Below are 23,591 nucleotides of genomic sequence, written 5' to 3'. Positions count from 1 at the left end.
AAAAAAACAATAAAAATATAATTTGGATATAGTGTTGTATGACCGCGCAATTGTCATTCAAAATGCGTCAGGCTGAAAGCTGAAAATTGGTCTGAGCACGAAGGGGGTTTAAGTGCCCAGTAATGAAGTGGTTAATAATCTATTATTCATAATAGAATACAACTCCAAGTCAAGACTTCAAGTTCAAGACAGTTTTACACAATCATGAATTAAATCTAAAGAAGGAAGGAAGCTGAATCTCCTTGTAGTGTGGGAGTAGAAAAGTATGTATTGATCAGTCCATTCATACAGCTACAATAGTAATTGCTTTAATAATTAGAAAACAATAAATCTTGCATGGTATATACGTTTCTGTGTGAGTTGCTCTTATAAAACTTGTTAAATAGCTAATGTCTTTTTGATGAGATTAGTACACGTATTTGTATATTTCAACCGTTGTATGCATAAAATGATCTAAAAAAAAAAAAGAATTCTATGACATCCAGAAGGTCAGTACTAACATACTTGAACCTAGGGTAACTTGAGTCAAATACAATATTAAAATGTATGTAAAGTCAAGACTTTTGTGTGTGTGTATTTTGGATAGCGTATGAAATGTTTAAGACCCTGTCAGGTTTGTGTTTTTTCTGTGTGTCCCATCACAGTGATTTCCCTGCAATGTTTAGTCCCCGAGATGCAACAGCAACTAAGAGGAAAACTCTCCAATGCAAGTGGAAATCCCCTCACCACACAGTTGTGAAAAGCAGGTGTTCTCATTTAAAGAGTTCTACCCATTTCCTGTTCCTGTTCCTGTGTGGATTCCCTACTTTTGTACTGAAGACAATGATCACCAGGATAGATATAGAAGGCAAATCTCTCGGGTGGAGGGGCAAAAACAATGCGATTTTAACACTGTCGCACCCTATCCAAAACTAAAATATTGGCTTTGCATACACTTTAATATTTTACTAATTTACAAAAAACAGTTCATTCAGTTAGGAAAATTCATTCGCTCCCTAACTTCCAGGCTGTATCTAGGCCTTTAAAGCAGTTCTAAACCCAAAACCAAAAATGTAATATATTGCAGATTACCAGTCATTAGATGAGGTGGCTGCATTTGTTTTATTTTTTATTAAGGTTTTTCTTCTTTGTTGTCTCCTGGTGATTTGGCCAGTACCACACCTTCTGTATTATGCCCCGTACACACGATCGGAATTCCTGAAGGAAAAAGCCAGACGGACTTTTTCCATCGGAAATTCCGACCGTGTGTATGCCCCATCGGAAATTCCGATGAATTCCATCGGAGTTTACATAGAGAGCATGTTCTCTTTAACTTTGAATTTGGTCGGATAAAGGTCCGATCGTGTGTACAGGGCATTAGAGTGTCCCCGCTCTAGATGAAGGAGCACAGGGGGCACATTTGGACAGTAGCATTGTTAATCTGGGGGAGGGGAGTTTTAGATGCTCTGGGAGATTTAAATTCAGTAACAAATTGAAAGTGAACCCCAGCTAATGCTAAGCTGTTATAACAAACATTTTTTTTCCTTGCAGGTGGTCTGTTTACATCTGACCATCCACAGAGGAGAGTGGGCTGTGTCTGCTATGCATAAGCAAAGCAGACACGGACCAGCCATCCACCTGCTTAGTCAGCAGGGATCAGTGGACATATTCCTCGCTGAGCAGATGGACTGCAATGGAGCCTGCCCCATGTGTAAGGGCCCTATCATTTTTATTTTATTTTTTATTTATAGACACATAGAAGTTTGTACATTAAATATAATTTTAATGTCTGGAACTGGGCAGAATTTAAATATTATACAGTAGTAATGGTGAAGGTTAAGTTGGCAGGACACAAAACTTCTCCCTTTGTGTTGAAATGACTGTGTTTGATTGGTGTGGTCATATTCCATACAGACACTTTAACATTAATATCTTTACATGTCAATACTTCACAGAAAATATTTATACTACCATCATAGGAGTAACGACCTTTGCAGTCTATGACAGGTTCCTCACCAACAGAGACCTTTGTACCTACTGTCTCTATACTCTTAAAAGATGGGTTCTGGGGAACATTTCTAGGTAGAGTACAATTAAGTTCTCTTATTTTCACAACCTTCACCAGTTTTCCCTGAAGATGCGGTGGCCCCTCGCAAACCATATCTGAAAGTTGAGTTAAATCCTGATTTTCAATTATCCAGTTTCTAAAATTACTCAATAAACAGTTACACCACCAGTGATTGTTTTGAAGGTTCAAAGATATCAAGTTGTATAATCCATCAAATATATCCCCTGGAAGCATGGTCAGCCTGTTGTTCTGTAGATTGATGGTAGTTAGACTAGTTACATTTTTGAATGTGTTTTTATCAATAATGCGTAGATGGTTGTGGTCAAGGTAAAGGTGGGTAAGAGACTCAAGACCAAAAAAAGCTGTGTTCTGTAACTTCTCAATTAGGTTTCTAGACAGAACTAAAGTTTGCAGTTTGACTAGGCTTGAAAAAATATGTACAGGAATGGCCTTCAGTTGGTTCCCACCTAGTGATAGATGTATTACGTTTTTCAAAACATCAAAAACTCGAGAAGAGAGAAATTCAATGTGGTTTCTCTCAACAGTTAACCATGTTAGGTTGTGCAATGTGGAAAATTGATTAAAAAATAGATGTTTTATTGAGTTGGAACTAAGGGTTAACTTCTTTAAGGATGTCAATTTTACAAAAGCAAAATGGTATATTCTGCTTAAATGATTTCCATTTAGTGTTATTTCAGTTAGGTTTGTCAACATATCAAAGATACCGTGACTGATTTCGGTTATGTGGTTGTTGTTCAGATGGAGAATATGCAAGTTTACAAGGGGCTTAAAAAGATCGGTAGACAATTTTCCAATTCCATTAGAACCAAGATTAAGTTCTTGTAAGTTCACCAGCTGATTGAACAGAAAGGTACAAAGGTGTGATATATTGTTACCTTGTAACGCAAGTATTTCTAGTTTTGTGGTCTTTTCAAAGAATCCGCAAGGGACAGTTTGGATGGCATTGTGTGTGATGGTAAGTTTTCGAAGTTCTGTAAGTTCATTTAGCATCCCAGGTTTTAGTTCCGAGAGAGGGTTAGCTGAAATTTCCAAGTTGGTTAAATGAAGCAGCCCCTCAAATGCATTTGGGTTGATATTATTTATAAAGTTGCTGATAAAAATTATCTTTCTTAAATTTCCATATCTTGCAAAGCCTGCCCTTGTCAATGTATGTAAGGATGTTTCCAAAAACACAAGTTCAGTGACATTGGTGGAAATATCGATCGGGATCTGCATAATTGCATCACCAGAGCAGAAAACTTTAACTTCATTAAAGCAGTTACACTTAGATGGACAACCCAATGCAAACTGTGAAAAGGTGACAAGCAATCCACATAGAAAAAGGACTCTCGGCAGCATGTTTTCTACCTGCACAGAATAAATATTTGGGTTAATTTATTGCATATAAATGATATACTAGATTTACAAACTTGCACAACAGTACTTCTTTAGTGAAGCACTAAAAAAAATTAACTATAATTTAGGACAGTTCATATGCAATCTTTTATATTAAAAACATGTGTCAATAAAATAAAAATGAGGCAATTTTGAGGTGAAAAATCTATCCTCTATTAAAAGGGGAATATCCCCAAAACATTTATGACACAAGCTATTTGTATTACACTCCTACATGTTAGCCAGCAAACTTTCCTCTGTGTGCCTGTCTGCAAGCAGCTTCAACCTATGACTAAGGACCTACCTTTGCTGACTTAAGCGCTAAGCCCCACCAACTGCCACCTCTCTGTCCAATGAGTGCCTGAATGGCCAGAGACTGCACTCTCATTGGACAGGGGAAATGGAAAATGTGTATTTGAAGCCATGCCTCTAGTAGAAAAGCGAAACAATGTTTTAATAGACAAACAGAGAAGGGTTTTCTGGCTATCAAAGGCAAACTTTAAAAGGACTGACAAACTCAAAACTCAACATTTCATATTCCTGATATGTACCTTCTTTACCATGTACTTGTATGAAAAAGTATCCTGTTCTCTTTGTATTCTTTCCTTTGTGTGAAATACCTGATGATAATATGAGTTCCCCTGCTTTCCTATTTCAAACTGACTATACTATATTGTACATAACATGCAGACATATGGAATGTACAGAGTTTAGGTGTCATGTGGAATGTACAGAGTGCGGGGGTCAGAAGTATGTAGTTCACATGGGGCACCAGGCAAGAGAAGTAGGGCATGTGCACCACACAATTATGTCCATGGTTCAGATGCTATTGGGGGTATGGACATTCCTATTCCCCATACGTACCCACACCCCAGCCCCCAGCGATGACAGCCAACAGAATTGGAATAGGGATGCATAAATGAAGGAAGGGGGTGTAATCCAGACACAGGGGCTGCTCGTGGAAGCTGTGGCCTCTTCTGGAGTGTGAATACACACATTCACATATAGACAGGGAATAATATATAATAGGTTCCGATGCGCTACTGCGAGTAAACAAAATATGACAAAATAGTGTACAAATTATACCTGGGGCAGCTATATCTAAAAGTGTTCACATAACACATAAAAATAGAAACAAGATAACGTGACGTAACGGCGTTACGTCACGCACCTCGTGACTTCATCAGGGGATGAAGTCACGAGGTGCGTGACGTAACGCCGTAGGGAGTCGAGACCGAGGAAATACTCGCACAAGCCGGAGGCCATCGGACGTAAGGCGGCAATTTTAAACGCCACGTCTGCTTCTCATATACAAACGCTGTTTGTATTTTTAATTGTTTTTTTGTGCTACCTCGCTTTTGATGCAAATAAACCTTTTGGATACTTAACCTACTACACCATTGGAGGCAATCCTTTTTTTTTCTCCCCTTCCCACTGCATCCCCTATTGGACCATCAATATTCGGATCCTTTGGAGGCACATAGCAACTGGAACAGCTTGAACCGAGTGACTCTAGGAGAGATGTGATCGGAGACCTGGAGGGATAATACTATATGCAAACATATAGCACCTTCATGGTAAGGGCACTACAACACTTGTGTGGATTTTCAAACAGCTGTCTGAACATAGAAATCTGAATTTTGGAACATCTTACCATCCCTACTAATAGACTGTTATATCATTGTTTCATTGTTACATATTTATAATTTTTTTTTTCATGTGTGCACATCACAGTGTCTTTTTAGATACATAGGGGGCTAGATATCCCCAACACCTAGAGGATCTCACTGTATCCTAATATATATTTATATATTTTTTGGACACATATTGCACATTTTGAGTTTGGTCACTCATCTTTCCTTGTTTGTGGCTAATTCGGTTCACTTACGTTTTATTTATATATTTATTTATACACCTTGGTTGTGATTTATCACATATCTGGAGCGCTTATCATTTATTTATCTTGCACATATAGACAGGCACACTGACATACAAACAGACACACATATACAGACACATACAGACTCACACACTTACATACTGACACAAAATCACACACAGACTGGCACACTAACATACAGACACACACACTTGACAAAGTTGAACAGGTGATCTGGCCCCCAGTCCCCTCCTCTAACTAGTGGCAAGAATCATCTGGGACCTGTGACGTGTCCCAGATGATTGCCGACAGGGAGGGGAGAGGTGAACTTCCTTTCTGGTGCCTGTGCCTCTAAAAAGAGGGTTTCCGCTCCCCCCCCAAAAAAAATGACATGCCAAATGTGGCATGTCAGGGGGTCACCGTCACTTAAAGAGGAAGTTCCATTTTTGGGTGGAACTCCGCTTTAATTTAGACATAAAAAATAATAATTAACCAACGTGTGAAGTACAGTGTATATACATTGTATATCGAGGGTTTACAATCCCCAACTACTGTACAGTACGTACTTACTTAGGTTTTCAGTTAAATAAAAAAAATTAGGTTGTCATATATTCTACTTTTGTTTTGAGGGCCACATCTATGTGCATATTGTTCTTGTTACACTCCATAAACACGAAGAGGAACCCGCCGAGTTTCAGTAAGTTTGTACCACTGTCTGTTCAATAAAAGCCGGCCAACTGTCTTCTGTTGAAAGGGCTTGCAAGAAAACCAGCTTTCGATCAGCGCTTCCAGCCAATGGCTGCAGTGCTGATAAGTGTATTTTGACCGGGGGAGGGGGGGTTAGAATACAATAGTGCAGTTGGAGAGATCGCTGGCGCTGCATCCACATTGCTTCTGTGGATGCGGGGATCTGTGAGGCTTTTTTTTTTTTCCTTCAACTCGCAGGTATACACTCACTTTTACATTCTCCTCCTGAGATTTAATTTCATTTTCTATTGTTGGAACAGCACACTGCTGGGCAACATAACATTAAAAATGAGAATTAGAAAAATGCAAATATGTTTCTCACCATTTATTTTGGAGAAACATTGAATACAAATTTTGATGGGCTGCTGTTGAGGTTTCCAAAACATTTTGATAAATATTCTTCTTACTTAAATTTATGGTGAATTATTTTGATTTATCAATTCACTAGATGCAGTAGGTTTGACACCAAATGCTAGTGTTCAAGTATTATGGTATCAGCCAAGGAAACTGGTAAACAGACAAAAATTACATAAAGCAAACAGCACTCAAAGCAATTACATATTCGTTCATTTGTTAACAAAAAAAAAAACATCTGCCTAACCAAAACATAGTATAACATGGGAAAAGGTTGAAAATGACGTACCATTTTTAACTGCAATCTGTGAAGCATCCACCCAGTTTATTGATCACGCAGGCACTGAACTGACTCATTTAAAATCTTACAACAGTAAGCAAAAATATTGCCAGGATCTGAACAAGCAGTTTTTAGAGGGCGGGGAAAACAATGTTTTTTTTCTTTTCTTATCATAATGTCAAAACAATTCCTGAAATAAGCGTGTGTGTGTTCCTGCTGACTAATTCATAGGGAAGCTTGACCCATAGTTGTTTATGAACACAGAACTTGTCACAAAATGGAAACTGCTAGCTCAAAGGGGTTGTAAAGGTAAAAAAAAAATTCTCTAAATACCTTCTTTTACCTTAGTGCAGTCCTCCTTCACTTACCTCATCCTTCCATTTTGCTTTTAAATGTCCTTATTTCTTCTGAGAAATCCTCACTTCCTGTTTTTCTGTCTGTAACTACACACAGTAATGCAAGGCTTTCTCCCTGGTGTGGAGAAAGCCTCTTACGGGGGGAGGGGCGAGCAGGAGTGTCAGTACTCCCACTAACACACAGCTCTTTTCTCTATCTTCAAAGTAGAGAGTGTCCTGACTTGCCTGCTCGCCCCCTCCCCCCTCAAAAGGCTTTCTCCACACCAGGGAGAAAGACTCGCATTACTGTGTGGAGTTACAGACAGAAGAACAGGAAGTGAGGATTTCTCAGAAGAAATAAGGACATTTAAAAGCAAAATCGAAGGATGAGGTAAGTGAAGGAGGACTGCACTAAGGTAAAGGAAGCTATTTAGGGAAACATTTTTTACGTTTACAACCCCTTTAACATGGTTATAATGTAAGATAGAAAATTTTACTATGGAATACCATCTTTTATTAGCAAAAGGCAAAAAGGTGCTTTATTTTGTAACTGACCAAAATGTAGACCATGCACAGTGCAGGCCACTTAAAACCTCATTCACATGAGGCGGATCCGTTGCCACAGAGTCTGCCAGCTCAGCGGGAGATCTCTCCGTTGATTTCAGCTGACCTGGCGGATGACAGGTCCCTCTCTGCTCACTGAGCGGGGAGGGTCTTGTCAGGGCGCCGCTGAGTCCTTTGGAGACATCAGATCTCACACGATCCGATCCACCAGGATGGATGGCGAACGTATCACCATACGTCTGATTTTAGCGGACATGGTCATTGCGGACCTCCTTTGCTCCATAGACTTACATGGAGCGCCCGTTCAGGTCCGCCTGTCAGTTTTTTCGCACGTGAAAGGGGCTAACGTGATTTGGTAACCAGTCGCTGGCCACAATAAAATTAAATAGTTCAGAATTTAAAATATGTATAGCATAATGAAGATTTTAAACAACAATCAGGATCATTATTTGCGGTGGAACCAATTCCCGTTGGTAGTTTAACCACTGTTTAAACACAATCACAAAAACTGAATTTTTTATTAACCAGATCAACATTAATCCCAGGTGTGGCCAACCAAAAAAGCTCTGAAGCTGTCACCTACCTGAAGGGAGACTGAAATTACGAGGTCAGCCTCCCTTGTGTGTTCAACCCAGGTCCCACTGAGAGTGAAACAAACGGAGCCGAGGGACAGGAGGAACACAAGTGCCTGTAGGTGTAGGCCCAGGAACTTGCAGCAGGAGATGCGTTTCCCGACAAGACAGAAAAACCATCAGATCAGGAGCGGTAGCAATGCAAAGTAGTTCAGCTGAGGTTAAGGAAGCACTCCACTTGTACTGCATGCTTGCAGCGGGAACTTATAGTAGGTCAAAGGACTGTAATCGCAGACAGCTGAGCAGGTACTCGGGAATATCCAGGAAGCCAGTGGCAGCAGGCAGGAGCATGGTCGCAGGATAGCCAGGGTCATCAACATGCGGGCAGTGAGGTACAGAATCAGGAACAGAGCCAAAGTCTAGAACAGGCTGGGTCAGGAGGAAGAGCAAGATAACAGAATCTGAGATCAGGTCAAGAGTAAGCTGTAAGAGTAAGAAAAAAGAAGACCAGGGATCTGGACACGATAGCGGCTTGTGTATGACACCTGCCAGGATTATGGAGGACTGGCAATCATTCAGTGGAGTGGCATGTACCCGAAGGAGGCTGTTCGGGTTGCCATAGGTTTGAGGTCGCGGGCCACATGAGATGACTCCGTAGGCCACAGGTTTAGCATGCTTGGTCAAGGGCAAAGCACACCAACAGGATTATACAGCAATGATTTATCTACAGATGATTTCTTGTTGCCATTTGCAAGATTAATGTTATTTTCTTTTTATTCAGTGATTATTAGGCTAGAAAGCTAAAAATCTTGTACAAAATACGCACACAGAAATGCAAGCATATAGATTGTCATACAACTAGACATTAGCCATGTGCAAGCTTGAGACAAAACTGACGCGTTTCAACCCCTTGAGGGGGTCTTCTTCAGAGGTTTTTGATGCTGCTGTAACGAAATGCATAGGTAAAGAACTTTGCTTCTACGGATTGCTGAAGAAGAAATATAGAAATGAATTGCATAGTTACCAATTTACTGCGTGTGAGCATGAGTGACTTGAACCAGAGTTTTCTTTAAAATGTAGTCCACAGATGATCCCAGATGAGCCTCCCAAACCGGGCGGGGACGCCAAGCCCGAAACCGCAAAGAAGGACGTCCCATGCGGTTTACAGGTAGTCACAAGTGTGTGGAGAGAAAGTCCACAAAGCACCTGGCATTAAAGATGGGAGGGAAAGGAGAGGGGATACCAGCACCTACATCCAGAATGTTGTATATATAATAATTGATTAAAAGTTTCATGGTAAAAAAATTGATATTTCAATCTAAACTTGTAGTGTCAAATTATTATTATTATTTTTACTTATTTATATACATGTATGGGTGAACGGACAGATCAAGGTGTAGATTACTGATGGCGTATATCAATGGGGTAGTAAATTTGAGTTTGAAGAATGCATCGAATGGATCAATACTTGCTGGTGCTTTGAGTCATCCATTATAGCTAAATACGTCATTTGACTAGTTACTACGATTATTAGTTAAATAATCGAAGGGAAATATCTTGTATGGTGAGGTAAATAAACCAAAAACACTCAGAAATTGCAACATTATAAGACATCAGGCACATAGAAGAAAGAAAAAGAAAAAATGGCGAGAAACGAAAGATGGCCCAGCCTGGTGAGGTGGAAAAAGTGCTTATAAACAAAAAAGAGAGGAAACAGAGATGGGTGAAGAAAAAGTGTGAAGAGTATAGGAGAGTGTGTGAGGGAGGGAAGAAGGAATAAGATGGAAGAAGAAAAGAGGGATGTGGAAAAATGTGTGCATGGATGTGTGAGTAGTGAATGGGTATGGGGGGGGGTGAGATATAAAGGTGGGTATGTAAAGTGAGGGTGCCAAGGAAGGGTGTGTGAGATGGGTATGAGAATGGAATGCGAATGATAATGATAATGATATTAAAAAAAGGTAATATATTAAAAAGTAGTAGTAATATGGAAAGTGTAAGAAGTGAGGAAATGACAATGAAAAAAATTAATAATAATGCTGGTGAGAATAATAATGTGTGTGGAAGTGTGTATGAAAAAGGAGTGTGCAGTGTTGTGTGAGTGGGTGGGTGGTCAAGGGATGTGTGGGACTAAGAAAGTGAATGTGTGAAGTGGGGAGAGTGAAAATGTAATAAAGGAACATGAATGGGTGTTGGTAAAAATGAAAAGTGAGAGCGTGAAAAAGGAAGAGGAAGTGAAGTGAAAGTGGGTGAAGTGGATGTAAAAAGGACATGTGAAAATGGGTGCAGATAGAAGATTGGGAACGTGAAGGTGAAATGTGGAAAGAGAGTGATGTGTAGTGGTATGTGAGGGAGGAATGGGGAAGTGAAAAGGGACAGTGGGTAATGCCTGAAGTCCTATCTAGTATCAAAAAGGAGTGTGCTGGTTAAATACCTTAGTGGTGGAGGGACATAGTGTGTCCAGAGCACTATGTTGTGAGGTCACGCGCACGCACAGCGAATGGGCGCTCATGAGCGAGGTGATGAACGGCATCCGGAGGTCACCACTGATGCCACCAGCAATGGGATTAGCCCACTAGTGGAATGTATAGGGAGCTCAGGGCCCCAAGATCCCTCCCCATTGCTGTGAAGCAGCATGAAAAACGTCCCAAAAGGAGTCGGCACCGGGATCGCCAACACGTGGTGGCTGAAGGCAGGGACCCTGTGGGACAAACAAAGAAAAGGAAAAAAGAAACAAACAAAGCCAAACCAGGAAATGTTGAATCATCAAAAAAAACTTATATTATGTGCCTCAATATTAATAGAGGCACATGAATACAATAAAGCACACCTAGTCTACAATTTTATTAGTGGGAATGCTCAATAGCATTCCCAGTATTGATATTCGTTTTTTACTATTCTTATTATTTCCGTACGTTTTTTGGCTCTGCATAACTTCTGCATACTTTCAGCTATTAAGACCATTCAACTTTTAAAATGTGCATCTCTTTCAGCTAATGATGGGACTTTTTCAACTTTTTTTCTACTATTTATACTTTTTAAAATATTACGCTTTTAGACACTTTTTTTTAACATTGAAGTCAATGAGATCATGCTTCAAATCTTTAAAACATTCTACCACTACGAAAAGTTTCAGCTCCTTCATACTTTCACCTACAGACGCCAAACATTTTTTCAGAAAATGTTATCGATTATAATGTGTTTCTATGGGGCTGGTTTAGAGTGGATGATAACATCATTAGAGCAGAGAGCTTTAAAAAAAAAAAATCATCTTTATGAAAGGGGGAACAAATTGATCTCACACCCACAAGATCTACTTGTCATACACAATTTATACATCAAAACGTAGGTATTTTTGTCTGGTTTCAGGCAATGTGCTCAGTTTTGTGATACGCCTTTTACTTTTGGTTGCTGAAGCTTCTAAATGACAAGAGTTCCAAATTTTCTTCCATGACTGTCATGTAAAAAATTCTATAAATCTCCCAGCAAAATGCACACAGAACCTCTTTTTTAAATCTCTGACATGCCCACATTTTTAAGTGTATCAACATAAATGTTATACTTATACGTTCACAAAGGCTTTGTGTTTCTAGTCGCTGTTTCGATAGCATGTACAGTTGTGGATTTATTAAGGTTTGTTTGAAGTCTTCTTTCACTCATTAGGTGTGTGGATTAAAGGGGTTGTAAAGGTATTTTTTCCCCTAAATAGCTTCCTTTACCTCAGTGCAGGGGGGAGGGGCGACCAGGCAAGTCAGGAAACTCTCTACTTTGTAGATAGAGAAAGGAGCTGTGTGTTATTAGACATCCTGATCACCCCCTCAAGAGGTTTTCTCCACACCAGGGAGAAAGCCTCACATTACTGTGTGTAGTTATAGACAGAAGAACAGGAAGTGAGGGTTTCTCAGAAGAAATAAGGACATTTAAAAGCAAAATCAAAGGATGAGGTAAGTGAAGGAGGACTGCACTACGGTAAAGGAAGCTATTTAGGGAAAAGTTGTTTTACCTTTACAACCCCTTTAATGATCAAAAATAGGCTTTATAAGTACTGAAGGAACACTGCTTGTATGTCCTAAAGATAGTGTAGTGGTTATGGTGAATAGCTTTGGTGTGGGCTTAGCAATTCAGCTATTCGCATTCTCACGCATTTTCTGTAGGAAATGCATTTTCTAGTTATGTTTGGTATCTGAAAGATATATGGAGATCTAAGCTTCAAAACGGATGAATTCGAAATGTCTGCCTGAGGAGTGTGTGAGAGAGGACATCACAAAACAAGTCCCTATGAAAAAGAGGGGACGACGGGACGAAAAAAAGGGGTAGCAAAAGGGCCAGAGAGCATATGATGAAAAAAGTGATGTATAAGGAAATATGAAAAACTAGAACTCAGATTATTAGGTTGATGTTATAACATTTATAACATATATAAATTAAATCATTGAGGTTTTCCTGAAGCAAAGCACTTTAAAAAAAGAAGCAAAGGACAATGATTCATTTAGACCTGGTGGCGTAGTAGCCTGTAATTTAAAGATCCGCTCTGTTAATTTTGAAGGAGGATCTTATTCCAATCGCCCCCCCCGATCGGGAATATGTATGAGATCGAGAGTGGCGAATGAAACTTGAGGTACTTTATAGTTGTGGGTAAATGCAGCATGTCTTCCGATTGGAAGATAAACGTTGCCAATATCCATGCTATATTTGTGTTTAGACACTCGTCGCCAAAATTCCTGTTTGGTCTTGCCCACGTAGTAGGCGCCACATTCACATTCCATCAAATACACCACGCCTCACGTCTGGCAGTTTGTGAAGTGTGAAGGTTTGAACAAATCCCCATTGAGGAGGCAGAAAATATTTTCCTTTCTCAGAAGTGGACAAAAAAAGAACATCGCCCACATTGAAATGTGCCAACGGCTGGACAATGTTGTTTGCTTTTCTGAGTGTTTTTAAATTCACTTGAGACAAGTAAATCTTGGATAGAAGTTGCACGTTTGTATGTGATGGAAGGACAATCTGTAATGAACCTATTGACTTTGGGGTCATCCGTCAGTATGGTCCAATGTTTTTATACTATTTTTCTTATGGCCTTATGTTGTCGCGAGTAGCGCATAATAATCCTTGTTAGTTCAAAATTAGGATCATTGGACGGATTATTTTTAAATAGAAGGTCTGATCTACATTGGGCAAATGTTTTATTGTATGCCTTACGCAGACAATATCTGCTGTGGCCTCTTGCAATTCTGGAGCTTATCAGCCTCCTCATGGAAAAGAGTGACAGCAGAGCAATTGCGGCGAAGCCGCAAATATTGCCCACATGGTATGGAATTTTTCAATGATGTGGGGCAGTACTCTTTCAAAAAAGGGTCCCCTCTGAGCTGACATAAAGTTGAACATCAAGAAATGTAATAGTTTGTTTGTCATGAGTCATTGTAAATTTTAATTTGTAGTTGTTTGTATTCAGTAGGTTAAAGAATTTCAAAAGTCTTGTCTCCGGTCCCTCCTAGACGACGAAGACGTCATCGATGTACTGGCGCCAAACCTTAATGTGGCCCATGTACTCAACGAGGTCCCCATCATCTGGGAGTGATTGCTCCCACTCCCCCAGGTACATATTGGCGTAGGATGGGGCACAACATGTCCCTATCGCTACGCCTTGCACCTGGAGGTAGTGGGAGCCGTTAAAGGAGAAAAAGTTGTGATGAAGCAGGCCATCGAGTAAGAAAGTGTTAAAGGAACACTAAAGGCAAAAATGTTTTTAAAAAAAAATAACAAACATATTATACTTACCTCCACTGTGCAGCTCGTTTTGCACAGAATGTTCCCGAATCCTGTCTTCTGGGGTCCCTCGGCGGCTGTCTCGGCTCCTCCTCGGAAAAGCTTTCCACCTTCATGCGAGCGAGCTCGCATGGTGGAAAGCTTTTGCGGGCGCGCTCCCGTGATACAGAGGCACGCCGCATCATCAGATGTGATTGACAGCAGCGCCAGCCAATGGCTGCGCTGCTATCAATCCATCCAGCCTAGCCCATCAACGCCCAGGCTTGGAACCGAAGAGGATCACGAGGACGCGCGCGGGACTTTCGAGGGGTAAGGTAAGTAAAACGGGGGTTCGGGGGGGGGGGTACCGTTGGATGTTTTTTCACCTTAATGCATAGGATGCATTAAGGTGAAAAAACATTTACCTTTACAACCCCTTTAAGACTATGGTCGTGTTGAGACCCCTGTGAGAGGATCCTCTCTACAGCAGCCAGCCCCTTGGAGTGGAGAATGCTGCTGTAGAGGACCCCAACATCGATAGCGACGAGGATCGACTCGTCCAAAATAGTCAGACCCTCGACGATCTGTAAAAGATGGATGGTGTCCTTGATAAAGGATGGAAGTGATTTAACGTACAGTTGCAGATACTGTATGCATCAATGACTCGACTCAAGTTCTCGGTGATTGATCCATTGCTGGAGACAATGGGTCGTCCGGGAGGGGGTATTTGGTTCTTATGAATTTTCGGTAAAACTATTTTGGCATGTTTTGTTCTAATGAAATCACGCAGGTCCTTCAAAATAACTCCATTGTTGTATGCCTGGTCAACAAACATGTAGAAATCTGTGTTGTATTGATCAATACATTGTGTAGACAATCTATTGTACCAATCTTTATTGTCTAAAATGTTTTGACACGTGGTTATGTAATCGTGGTTGTCCAAAAGGACAACGTTACCGCCTTTATCAGATGGTTTTACTACGATTTGGGTGTTTAGACGTAGAGATTTTATGGCTGCATTTTCACCTGGACTTATGTTGTCCGTATCCTGTTTGGTACAGGAAAGTTTACAAACATCTTGCATAGTTCACAATCCACTAGACAGTATAATCACTATGCCAAGGTAACTTGAAATAGAGTTCTGTACCACTAGACTCATGAATCAGCAAAGTCAGCAATTTGATTGACAGCAGCGCCAGCCAATGGCTGCGCTGCTATCAATCCATCCAGCCTAGCCCATCAACGCCCAGGCTTGGAACCGAAGAGGATCACGAGGACGCGCGCGGGACTTTCGAGGGGTAAGGTAAGTAAAACGGGGGTTCGGGGGGGGGTACCGTTGGATGTTTTTTCACCTTAATGCATAGGATGCATTAAGGTGAAAAAACATTTACCTTTACAACCCCTTTAAGACTATGGTCGTGTTGAGACCCCTGTGAGAGGATCCTCTCTACAGCAGCCAGCCCCTTGGAGTGGAGAATGCTGCTGTAGAGGACCCCAACATCGATAGCGACGAGGATCGACTCGTCCAAAATAGTCAGACCCTCGACGATCTGTAAAAGATGGATGGTGTCCTTGATAAAGGATGGAAGTGATTTAACGTACAGTTGCAGATACTGTATGCATCAATGACTCGACTCAAGTTCTCGGTGATTGATCCATTGCTGGAGACAATGGGTCGTCCGGGAGGGGGTATTTGGTTCTTATGAATTTTCGGTAAAACTATTTTGGCATGTTTTGTTCTAATGAAATCACGCAGGTCCTTCAAAATAACTCCATTGTTGTATGCCTGGTCAACAAACATGTAGAAATCTGTGTTGTATTGATCAATACATTGTGTAGACAATCTATTGTACCAATCTTTATTGTCTAAAATGTTTTGACACATGGTTATGTAATCGTGGTTGTCCAAAAGGACAACGTTACCGCCTTTATCAGATGGTTTTACTACGATTTGGGTGTTTAGACGTAGAGATTTTATGGCTGCATTTTCACCTGGACTTATGTTGTCCGGATCCTGTTTGGTACAGGAAAGTTTACAAACATCTTGCATAGTTCACAATCCACTAGACAGTATAATCACCAGTGGCGGCCCGTCCATAGGGGGCGCTCGGGCGCCGCCCCCCCACCCCCCCAAGCTGTAAAAAAAATTAATAAAAAAAAAAAAAAATTTTTTTTTTTTTGTAAATGTCACTTTAAGAGTGATCAGGCGCCGGACATGCGGCGGTCTATGGAAAGCTTCCCAGCCTGCAATCAGCTGATTGCAGGCTGGAAAGCTGATTTGCCCGTGTTTAGGGCGTGTGCAGGGCGCAAGCTGTGCGCCCGCACACACTCCCACTCTCCAGTGATTTGTTAAAATGCCCTAGTGGTGTGATGGGATTGGCCAGCGGGGACCGAAGTAGAGGTCAGTGGGAAGTGCCATTTAAATCACTTCCGGTTTCTGGAGTGCTTGTGGGGGCATCAGAGGAGCGGCGCCATTGAAGGTAAGCAGTTACTTTCATACCTCCACTCCCTGCAGCTAAATCCATCCATGTCTGCCACCTCCAGCACCAGCCAAACCACCACCATGCCCCGCAGCATCATCCCGCGCTAGTACTGCCACTGACAGCCAGCCCCGTCACCACCAGCACCCCCCCCCCCCCCCCCCAGTTGGAAGCGGGATTCCTGCTCCCCTCTCCAGGGTCCCGCCGAGCAGCACTGCACACAGCTTCAAGTCTGTATGCTCTGATCGAACTGACCGAAGGGAGGAGGGGGGAGGAGGGGGGGGGGGTTCTGCTTCACCTTTTCCCCCAGCTTTTCACTCGTAATATGCTGGTGGCTGACCTCTCCTGCCAGGCACATGTCTCTGTCTTCACCAGCAGATTACGAGTGAAAAGCTGGGGGAAAGGTGAAGCAGGACCCCCCCCCCCCTCCCCCCTCTTCACAGTCAGTGCTGCTCCGAGCATACAGACTTGAAGCTGTGTGCAGCTGGACTCGAGAGGAGAGCAGAAGGGAGGGGGGATGGGGGACTGCTGATCGTAGTAACTGTTTCTCCCATTCACCACTAAATCTCTCTCTCTCTCATCTGTCTGTCTTATCTATCTCTCATTCTTCCCCTTAGACCCAATGTCTATCTATAGATCGATCTATCTATCTATCTATCTGATTATCTACCTATCTATCTATTTGATTATCTATCTATCTATTTGATTATCTATCTATCTATCTATCTATCTATCTATCTATCTATCTATCTATCTATCTATCTATCTCTCATTCTTTCCCTTAGACCCAATGTCTATCTATCTGATTATCTATCTATCTATCTATCTATCTATCTATCTATCTATCTATCTATCTATCTATCTATCTATTTGATTATCTACCTATGCATCTATCTATCTATCTATCTATCTATCTATCTATCTATCTATCTATCTATCTATCTATCTATCTGATTATCTATCTATCTATCTATCTATCTATCTATCTATCTATCTATCTATCTCTCTATCTCTCTATCTATCTTTCTATCTCTCATTATTCCCCTTAGACCCAATATCTATCTATCTATCTATCTATCTATCTATATGTTTATATATCTATGTATCTGTCTATCTATCTATCTATGTATCTGTCTATCTATCTATCTATCTATCTATCTATCTATCTATCTATCTATCTATCTATCTATGTGTTTATCTATCTATCTATCTATCTATCTATCTATCTATCTATCTATCTATCTATCTATCTATCTATCTGTATGTTTATCTATCTATCTGAGTATCTACCTATGTATCTGTCTATCTATCTATCTATCTATCTATCTATCTATCTATCTATCTGTCTATCTATCTGTATGTCTATCTATCTATCTATCTATCTATCTATCTATCTATCTATCTATATGTTTATCTATCTATCTGAGTATCTACCTATGTATCTGTCTATCTATCTATCTATCTATCTATCTATCTATCTATCTATCTATCTACCTGTATGTTTATCTATCTATCTATATATCTGTATATCTATCCATCTCTATCTATCTATCTGTCCATCTATCTGTGTGTTTATCTATCTCTATCTATCTATCTAACTATCTATCTACCTCTCTCATTCTTCCCCTTAGACCCAATGTCTATCTATCTATATATCTATATGTTTATCTATCTATCTGAGTATCTACCTATGTATCTATCTATCCATCTGTCTTTCTGTCAATCAATCTATCTGTTTGTTTATCTATCTATGTATCTGTATATCTATCTATCTATCTATCTATCTATCTATCTATCTATCTATCTATCTATCTATCTATCTATCTGTGTGTTTATCTATCTATCTATCTGTCTGTCTGTATGTATGCTTATCTATCTATATATCTATCTATCTATGTATCTGTATATCTATCTATCTGTCCATCTATCTGTGTGTTTATCTATCTATCTATCTATCTATCTATCTGTATGTTTATCTATCTATCTATCTATCTTTCTATCTATCTATCTGTTTGTCTGTCTGTCCGTCTATCTGTATGTTTATCTATCTATCTGTCTGTCCGTCTATCTGTATGTTTATCTATCTATCTGTCTGTCTGTTTATCTATGTATCTATCTATCTATCTATCTATGTATCTGTCTGTCCATCTATCTGTATGTTTATCTATCTATCTATCTATCTATCTATCTATCTATCTATCTATCTATCTATCTATCTATCTGTCTATCTATGTATCTGTATATCTATCTATCTATCTATCTATCTATCTGCCCCCCCCCCCCTCCTACCCAATGTTTATCTATTTCTCCATCTGTCTATTTATCTGTCTGCATATTTATCCCATCTGTCTCTATTTCCACACAATGCCTGTCTGTCTTTCTATTGGTCTGTCTGTATATATATCTGTAGGACCTATTGTGGGCGAGTGACCGGGGGGGGGGGGGGTTGGTTGGGGCTTTGTTTGCGCCCCCCCAAAATAATGGAGCACCAGCCGCCACTGATAATCACTATGCCAAGGTAACTTGAAATAGAGTTCTGTACCACTAGACTCATGAATCAGCAAAGTCAGCAATAAACAGTGTATATAAACCATACCTGCAATGTGAATAATAATACTATAACTAGTCTAGAGTGCACTCTAGGAAAATTGTCTAGGATATGGTGCAGTGTTCCCTGAGAGTTACTCTTTGGAATAAGCAATAGGTGAAGGTCTATGTGTAGCAGCTGTAAAGGGACAGTCTTTAGTCCTAACTCCGATGGTACCATTGCTGCACATAAGAATCGTCCCAGTCAAGACTTTTAGGCAGCAATAAGGCTACTGGATGACTGTATGGTCAGTAAAGGGCTCGGTCTCTTTAGTACTCAAGATCCTGCTCAGGCCGCTGATATGCAGCAGTGGTGGTGCACACTAGACAATGATGTGCACTCTTCGGTCTCTCTCACAGAAGAAGGAAGTTGTATCCTGTACAGCCTGAGAAAATTAAGCTCTTTTCCCTCCTCTTGGCAATCTCCCTCTGGAAAACTCAGTTCAAAAGCTCTTGGTTACAGTAGGGCCACATTGGCGCCCTCTGATGTGGCCCACCACCTCCTGCTCTTGGATGGCAGGTCGGCAAACCCAGATCGTGGCCTATGACAGTTTCTGGCACAATACAGGAAGCATCGGTTTTGCATCGGTTTTGCTCTCTACTGCAGCCGCATGCTCCTGTTACACTAATGCCACGTACACACGATCATTTTTCGGTTGTAAAAAAAAAAAAAATTTTAACCACTTAAGACCCGGACCAAAACGCAGCTAAAGGACCTTGCCCCTTTTTCCGATTCGGCACTGCGTCGCTTTAACTGACAATTGCGCGGTTGTGCAACGTGGCTCCCAAACAAAATTGGGGTTCTTTTTTTCCCACAAATAGAGCTTTCTTTTGGTGGTATTTGATCACCTCTGCGGTTTTTATTTTTTGCGCTATAGACAAAAATAGACAATTTTGAAAAAAATTCAATATTTTTTACTTTTTGCTATAATAAATATTCCCCAAAATAATATAAAAACATTTTTTTCCTCAATTTAGGCCGATATGTATTCTTCTACATATTTTGGTAAAAAAATCGCAATAAGCGTTTATCGGTTGGTTTGCGCAAAATTTATAGCGTTTACAAAATAGGATATAGTTTTATTGCATTTTTATTATTTTTATTTTTTTACTACTAATAGCAGTGATCAGCGATTTTTTTCGTGACTGCGACATTATGGCGGACATTTCGGACAATTTTGACACATTTTTGGGACCATTGTCATTTTCACAGCAAAAAATGCATTTAAAATAAAAAATTTAAAATGCATTGTTTATTGTGAAAATGACAGTTGCAGTTTGGGAGTTAACCACTAGGGGGCGCTGTTGGGGTTATGTGTTCCCTGAAGTGTGTTTACAACTGTAGGGGGGTGTGGCTGTAGGAGTGACGTCATCGATTATGTCCCCCTATAACAGGGATGACACGATCGATGCAGACGCCACAGTGAAGAACGAGGAAGCCGTGTTTACACACGGCTCTCCCCACTCTTCAGCTCCGGGGACCGATCGCCGCACTCCAGCGGCGATCAGGTCCGCAGGACCCACGGTCCCGGACACGGAGCTTCGGACCGGGTCGCGGGAGCGTGCCGCGAGCGCGCGCCCGCGACCCACGGCTGGGTACTAGTACAGGACATACCTGTATGTACATGTGCCCAGTCGTGCCCTTCTGCTGACGTACATATGCAGGAGGCGGTCCTTAAAAATGTTATTTAAAACGATCGTGTGTAGGCTTCAGAGCATTTTTCGGGTTCTGAAAAACGGGCAAAAAAAATTCGAACATGGTCTATTTTTTCACGACGTTTTAAACGTTGTCATTTTTCGGGTTGTAAAAAATGGTTGTGTGTGGGCTTTAACGACGTGAAAAATCTCAGAAGCAAGTTATAAGACGGGAGCGCTCGTTCTGGTAAAACTACCGTTCGTAATGGAGTAACAGAAAGAAAAGAGCGAATCGTCTTTTACTAACACAAAATCAGCTAAAGCAGCCCAAAGGGTGGCGCCATCCGAATGGAACTTCCCCTTTATAGTGCCGTCGTACGTGTTGTACGTCACCGCGCTTTGCTAGAGCATTTTTTTTCACGATCGAGTGTAGGCAAGGCCGTTTTAATGATCAAGTTAAAAAAAACGTTGTTTTTTCTAGAGCCTGAAAAACTTTGTTTTTTACAACCCGAAAAATGATCGTGGGTAAGCGGCATAATTCTCGGGGATGGCAGGTCCAGAACCCGCAATCTGGGACAGCAGCAACCAGCTGCAGTAGTACCCACCGGCAGTACCATCCAGCAGTACCCACAAACAGTACATGCCCTGGAGGACAGCCAGCAGTAGCCACCAGCCATATCCGCCAGGGGAACAGCAGTAGCCAGCGATACCTGCAGGAATCCTGAGGTAGAAGTGAAGATTAAGGACAGTTGAGGTGAAGGTAAATCCCAGTGCATCAGTGTGAAAGCAGCCTTAGGCCCCTTTCACATGATCAGTTCAATTGGGTCCACCTGTCCGTTTTTCATGTGGACATAAACAGACTCTCTATTCACCTTAATAGAGCGGCAGATGTAAATGGACTTGTGCTTGTTTACACCCGCCTATCTCCAATCCAATCTGCTTAAAAAACAGAAGGGGTTGTGTCTCCTTTTGTCTGGGTGGATTGGATCAGAGGGCCCATAGAGTAGAGCAGGCTGTGTCCGTGTCTGCTCTGCATATGCAAAGTGGACATGGACCTGTCATCTGCCCTCTCCACTCCACTCATGTGACCCGCGACCGGTTACCAAATAAAGTGGCCCTCGCTCTTCAAAAGGTTGGGCACCCCTGCAGTAGAGTCTCTCTCCTCTGGAATACAGTTCCCAATTGTCAGGGTAGCCAATCAGCGGGTGGTAGACATTGGCTCCCCTGCCTCTGGCTCCACGTGCCTACGATTCGTGGGAACGAGCCGACCTGCCGCAGTACAATGACGGTGGCTGGTCGGCAAGTGGTTAAGAGCAACATAAAGCTGTCCATACACAAGTAGAAAATGAATATGAAAATTTGCGGTACATTTGATGACTTAAAGAAGGTCATTCGAAAGTACTTAAAAATGTTGTTTGCTTTTAACATTTAATTTTGGAACAAATTAACTTTTCCAAATGAAAACCACAAAAACTGTCAGAAATGTGTTTGAAAAAAAATCTTTCCTGATCCACTAAAGTTTCTTTGCACTGCAGTAAAAAAAAAGTCAAATTGACCCCCACTAACCATTAGTAAGTCAAATGAACATTCATAAGCGGTACTACACTGCATCTGAGCACCAAAAAAAAAAAAAAAACGATTTAATTCATTTTTGATATTCAAAACAAACCCATCCATCCATGTCTCATCCATTGAAAAAACACCCCCAAGCATTTCTGTCCGCAAGGACGGATGTTTCATGTAGCATTTACTTCCTTGAATCCATTTCCCTTAGCTCAGGCACATAGGCAGAAGGGTGTGTTTAGCTGAGAAAGCCCCTCCTCCCTTCCTGAAGACTCCTGGGATGCATGACATCATTTTCCCCAGGCCTGGAAACCAAGAAGTAACTAAAGAAATGTAAAAAAAAATAAAAAAAGTTTAATACAAGTAAATATGATATGTTCTACTTTCCTTTGAATTTTTAATCTATAAGGCCTTGTACTCACGAGCAGACATGTCCGATGAAACCGGTCCGCGGACCGTTTTCATCGGACATGTCTGCCCGGGGACTTCTGTTCGATGGCTGTACACACCATCGAACAGAGGTCCGCGCGTAAACAATACGCGGGGCGTGTCCGCGGTGTCGCCGCGTCGATGACGCGGTGTCGCCGCGACAATGACGCGCGGACGTGGTTGGCCTGCCTTTAAAATGCTTCCACGCATGCGTCAAAGTCATTCGACGCATGCGAGGGATGGCGGGCGGCCGGACATGTACGGTAGGTCTGTACAGACGACCGTACATGTCCGGGCGGACAGGTTTCCAGCGGACTGTTTTAAAGCAAGTCCAGGAAACAGTTGTCCGCTGGAAACCTGTCCGATCCGCCCGAAAATGGTCCGCTCGGGCCTACACACGGCCAAACATGTCTGCTGAAACTGGTCCGCGGACCAGTTTCAGCAGACATGTTTGGTCGTGAGTACGGGGCCTAAGGATTAAAAACAGTCAATGTTAACTGAAACTGTGAAGTTCCTCTTTAAATCTAAAAATTTCACAGGAAATTCCACTAGTGTATCGTATGGTCAGTCTTAAAGTGGTTGTAAACTTTGTTACACCACTTGTATCTACATGTAGGCCTAGAATAAGGTTTCCCTGTAGGTACTGTGAATATCTCCTATTATATTATATTCAGAATGCATGCAGCCAAACACATCATTGGCACATGCGCTCTGAAGCTCTGGCTTATGGTACTGGACCTTCATAGCCTTTGCCAGAAACGGAAGCTCCTGCGCACATGCGTGGGAGTGACATCATCATGGCCACTCACAGCGCCAGAGCCCGCAAACACAGAAGAAACCGCAGCGAAGATGTCAGCCCTCTCAGCGGTGAGCGTGTGCAGCTGGAAGGGGTTTGTTCTAAAGTAAGTATTTTATAATGTGCTAGTATGCGATTGCATACTAGCACACTTTGCCGTTGTCTTAGGCCTCATACAGACGGACGG

General features: G+C 41.4%; 1 protein-coding gene and 1 long non-coding RNA gene across 2 annotated transcripts; both read right to left on the bottom strand.

The window, feature by feature from the left end:
- Nucleotides 1-292: 292 nt before the first annotated feature.
- Nucleotides 293-1,201, bottom strand: LOC120935341. Its single transcript, XR_005748428.1, has 2 exons — nt 1,162-1,201; nt 293-1,007 (listed from the first exon to the last, which is right to left on the bottom strand). It is a non-coding gene; the product is annotated as an uncharacterized LOC120935341 (long non-coding RNA).
- Nucleotides 1,202-1,348: 147 nt separating this feature from the next.
- On the bottom strand, nt 1,349-6,804 carry LOC120936822 (carboxypeptidase N subunit 2-like). The gene is made up of 2 exons (XM_040349514.1): nt 6,712-6,804; nt 1,349-3,415 (listed from the first exon to the last, which is right to left on the bottom strand). Exons 1-2 carry the CDS (start codon nt 6,736-6,738, stop codon nt 1,793-1,795), a joined length of 1,650 nt encoding a protein of 549 aa, XP_040205448.1. The 5' UTR covers nt 6,739-6,804; the 3' UTR covers nt 1,349-1,792.
- Between the last annotated feature and the right edge of the window lie 16,787 nt (nt 6,805-23,591).

The sequence above is a fragment of the Rana temporaria genome, chromosome 4, assembly GCF_905171775.1.
Source record: "Rana temporaria chromosome 4, aRanTem1.1, whole genome shotgun sequence".
NCBI classification, from domain to species: domain Eukaryota; kingdom Metazoa; phylum Chordata; class Amphibia; order Anura; family Ranidae; genus Rana; species Rana temporaria.
This window is presented reverse-complemented; position numbering and strand designations above follow the sequence as displayed.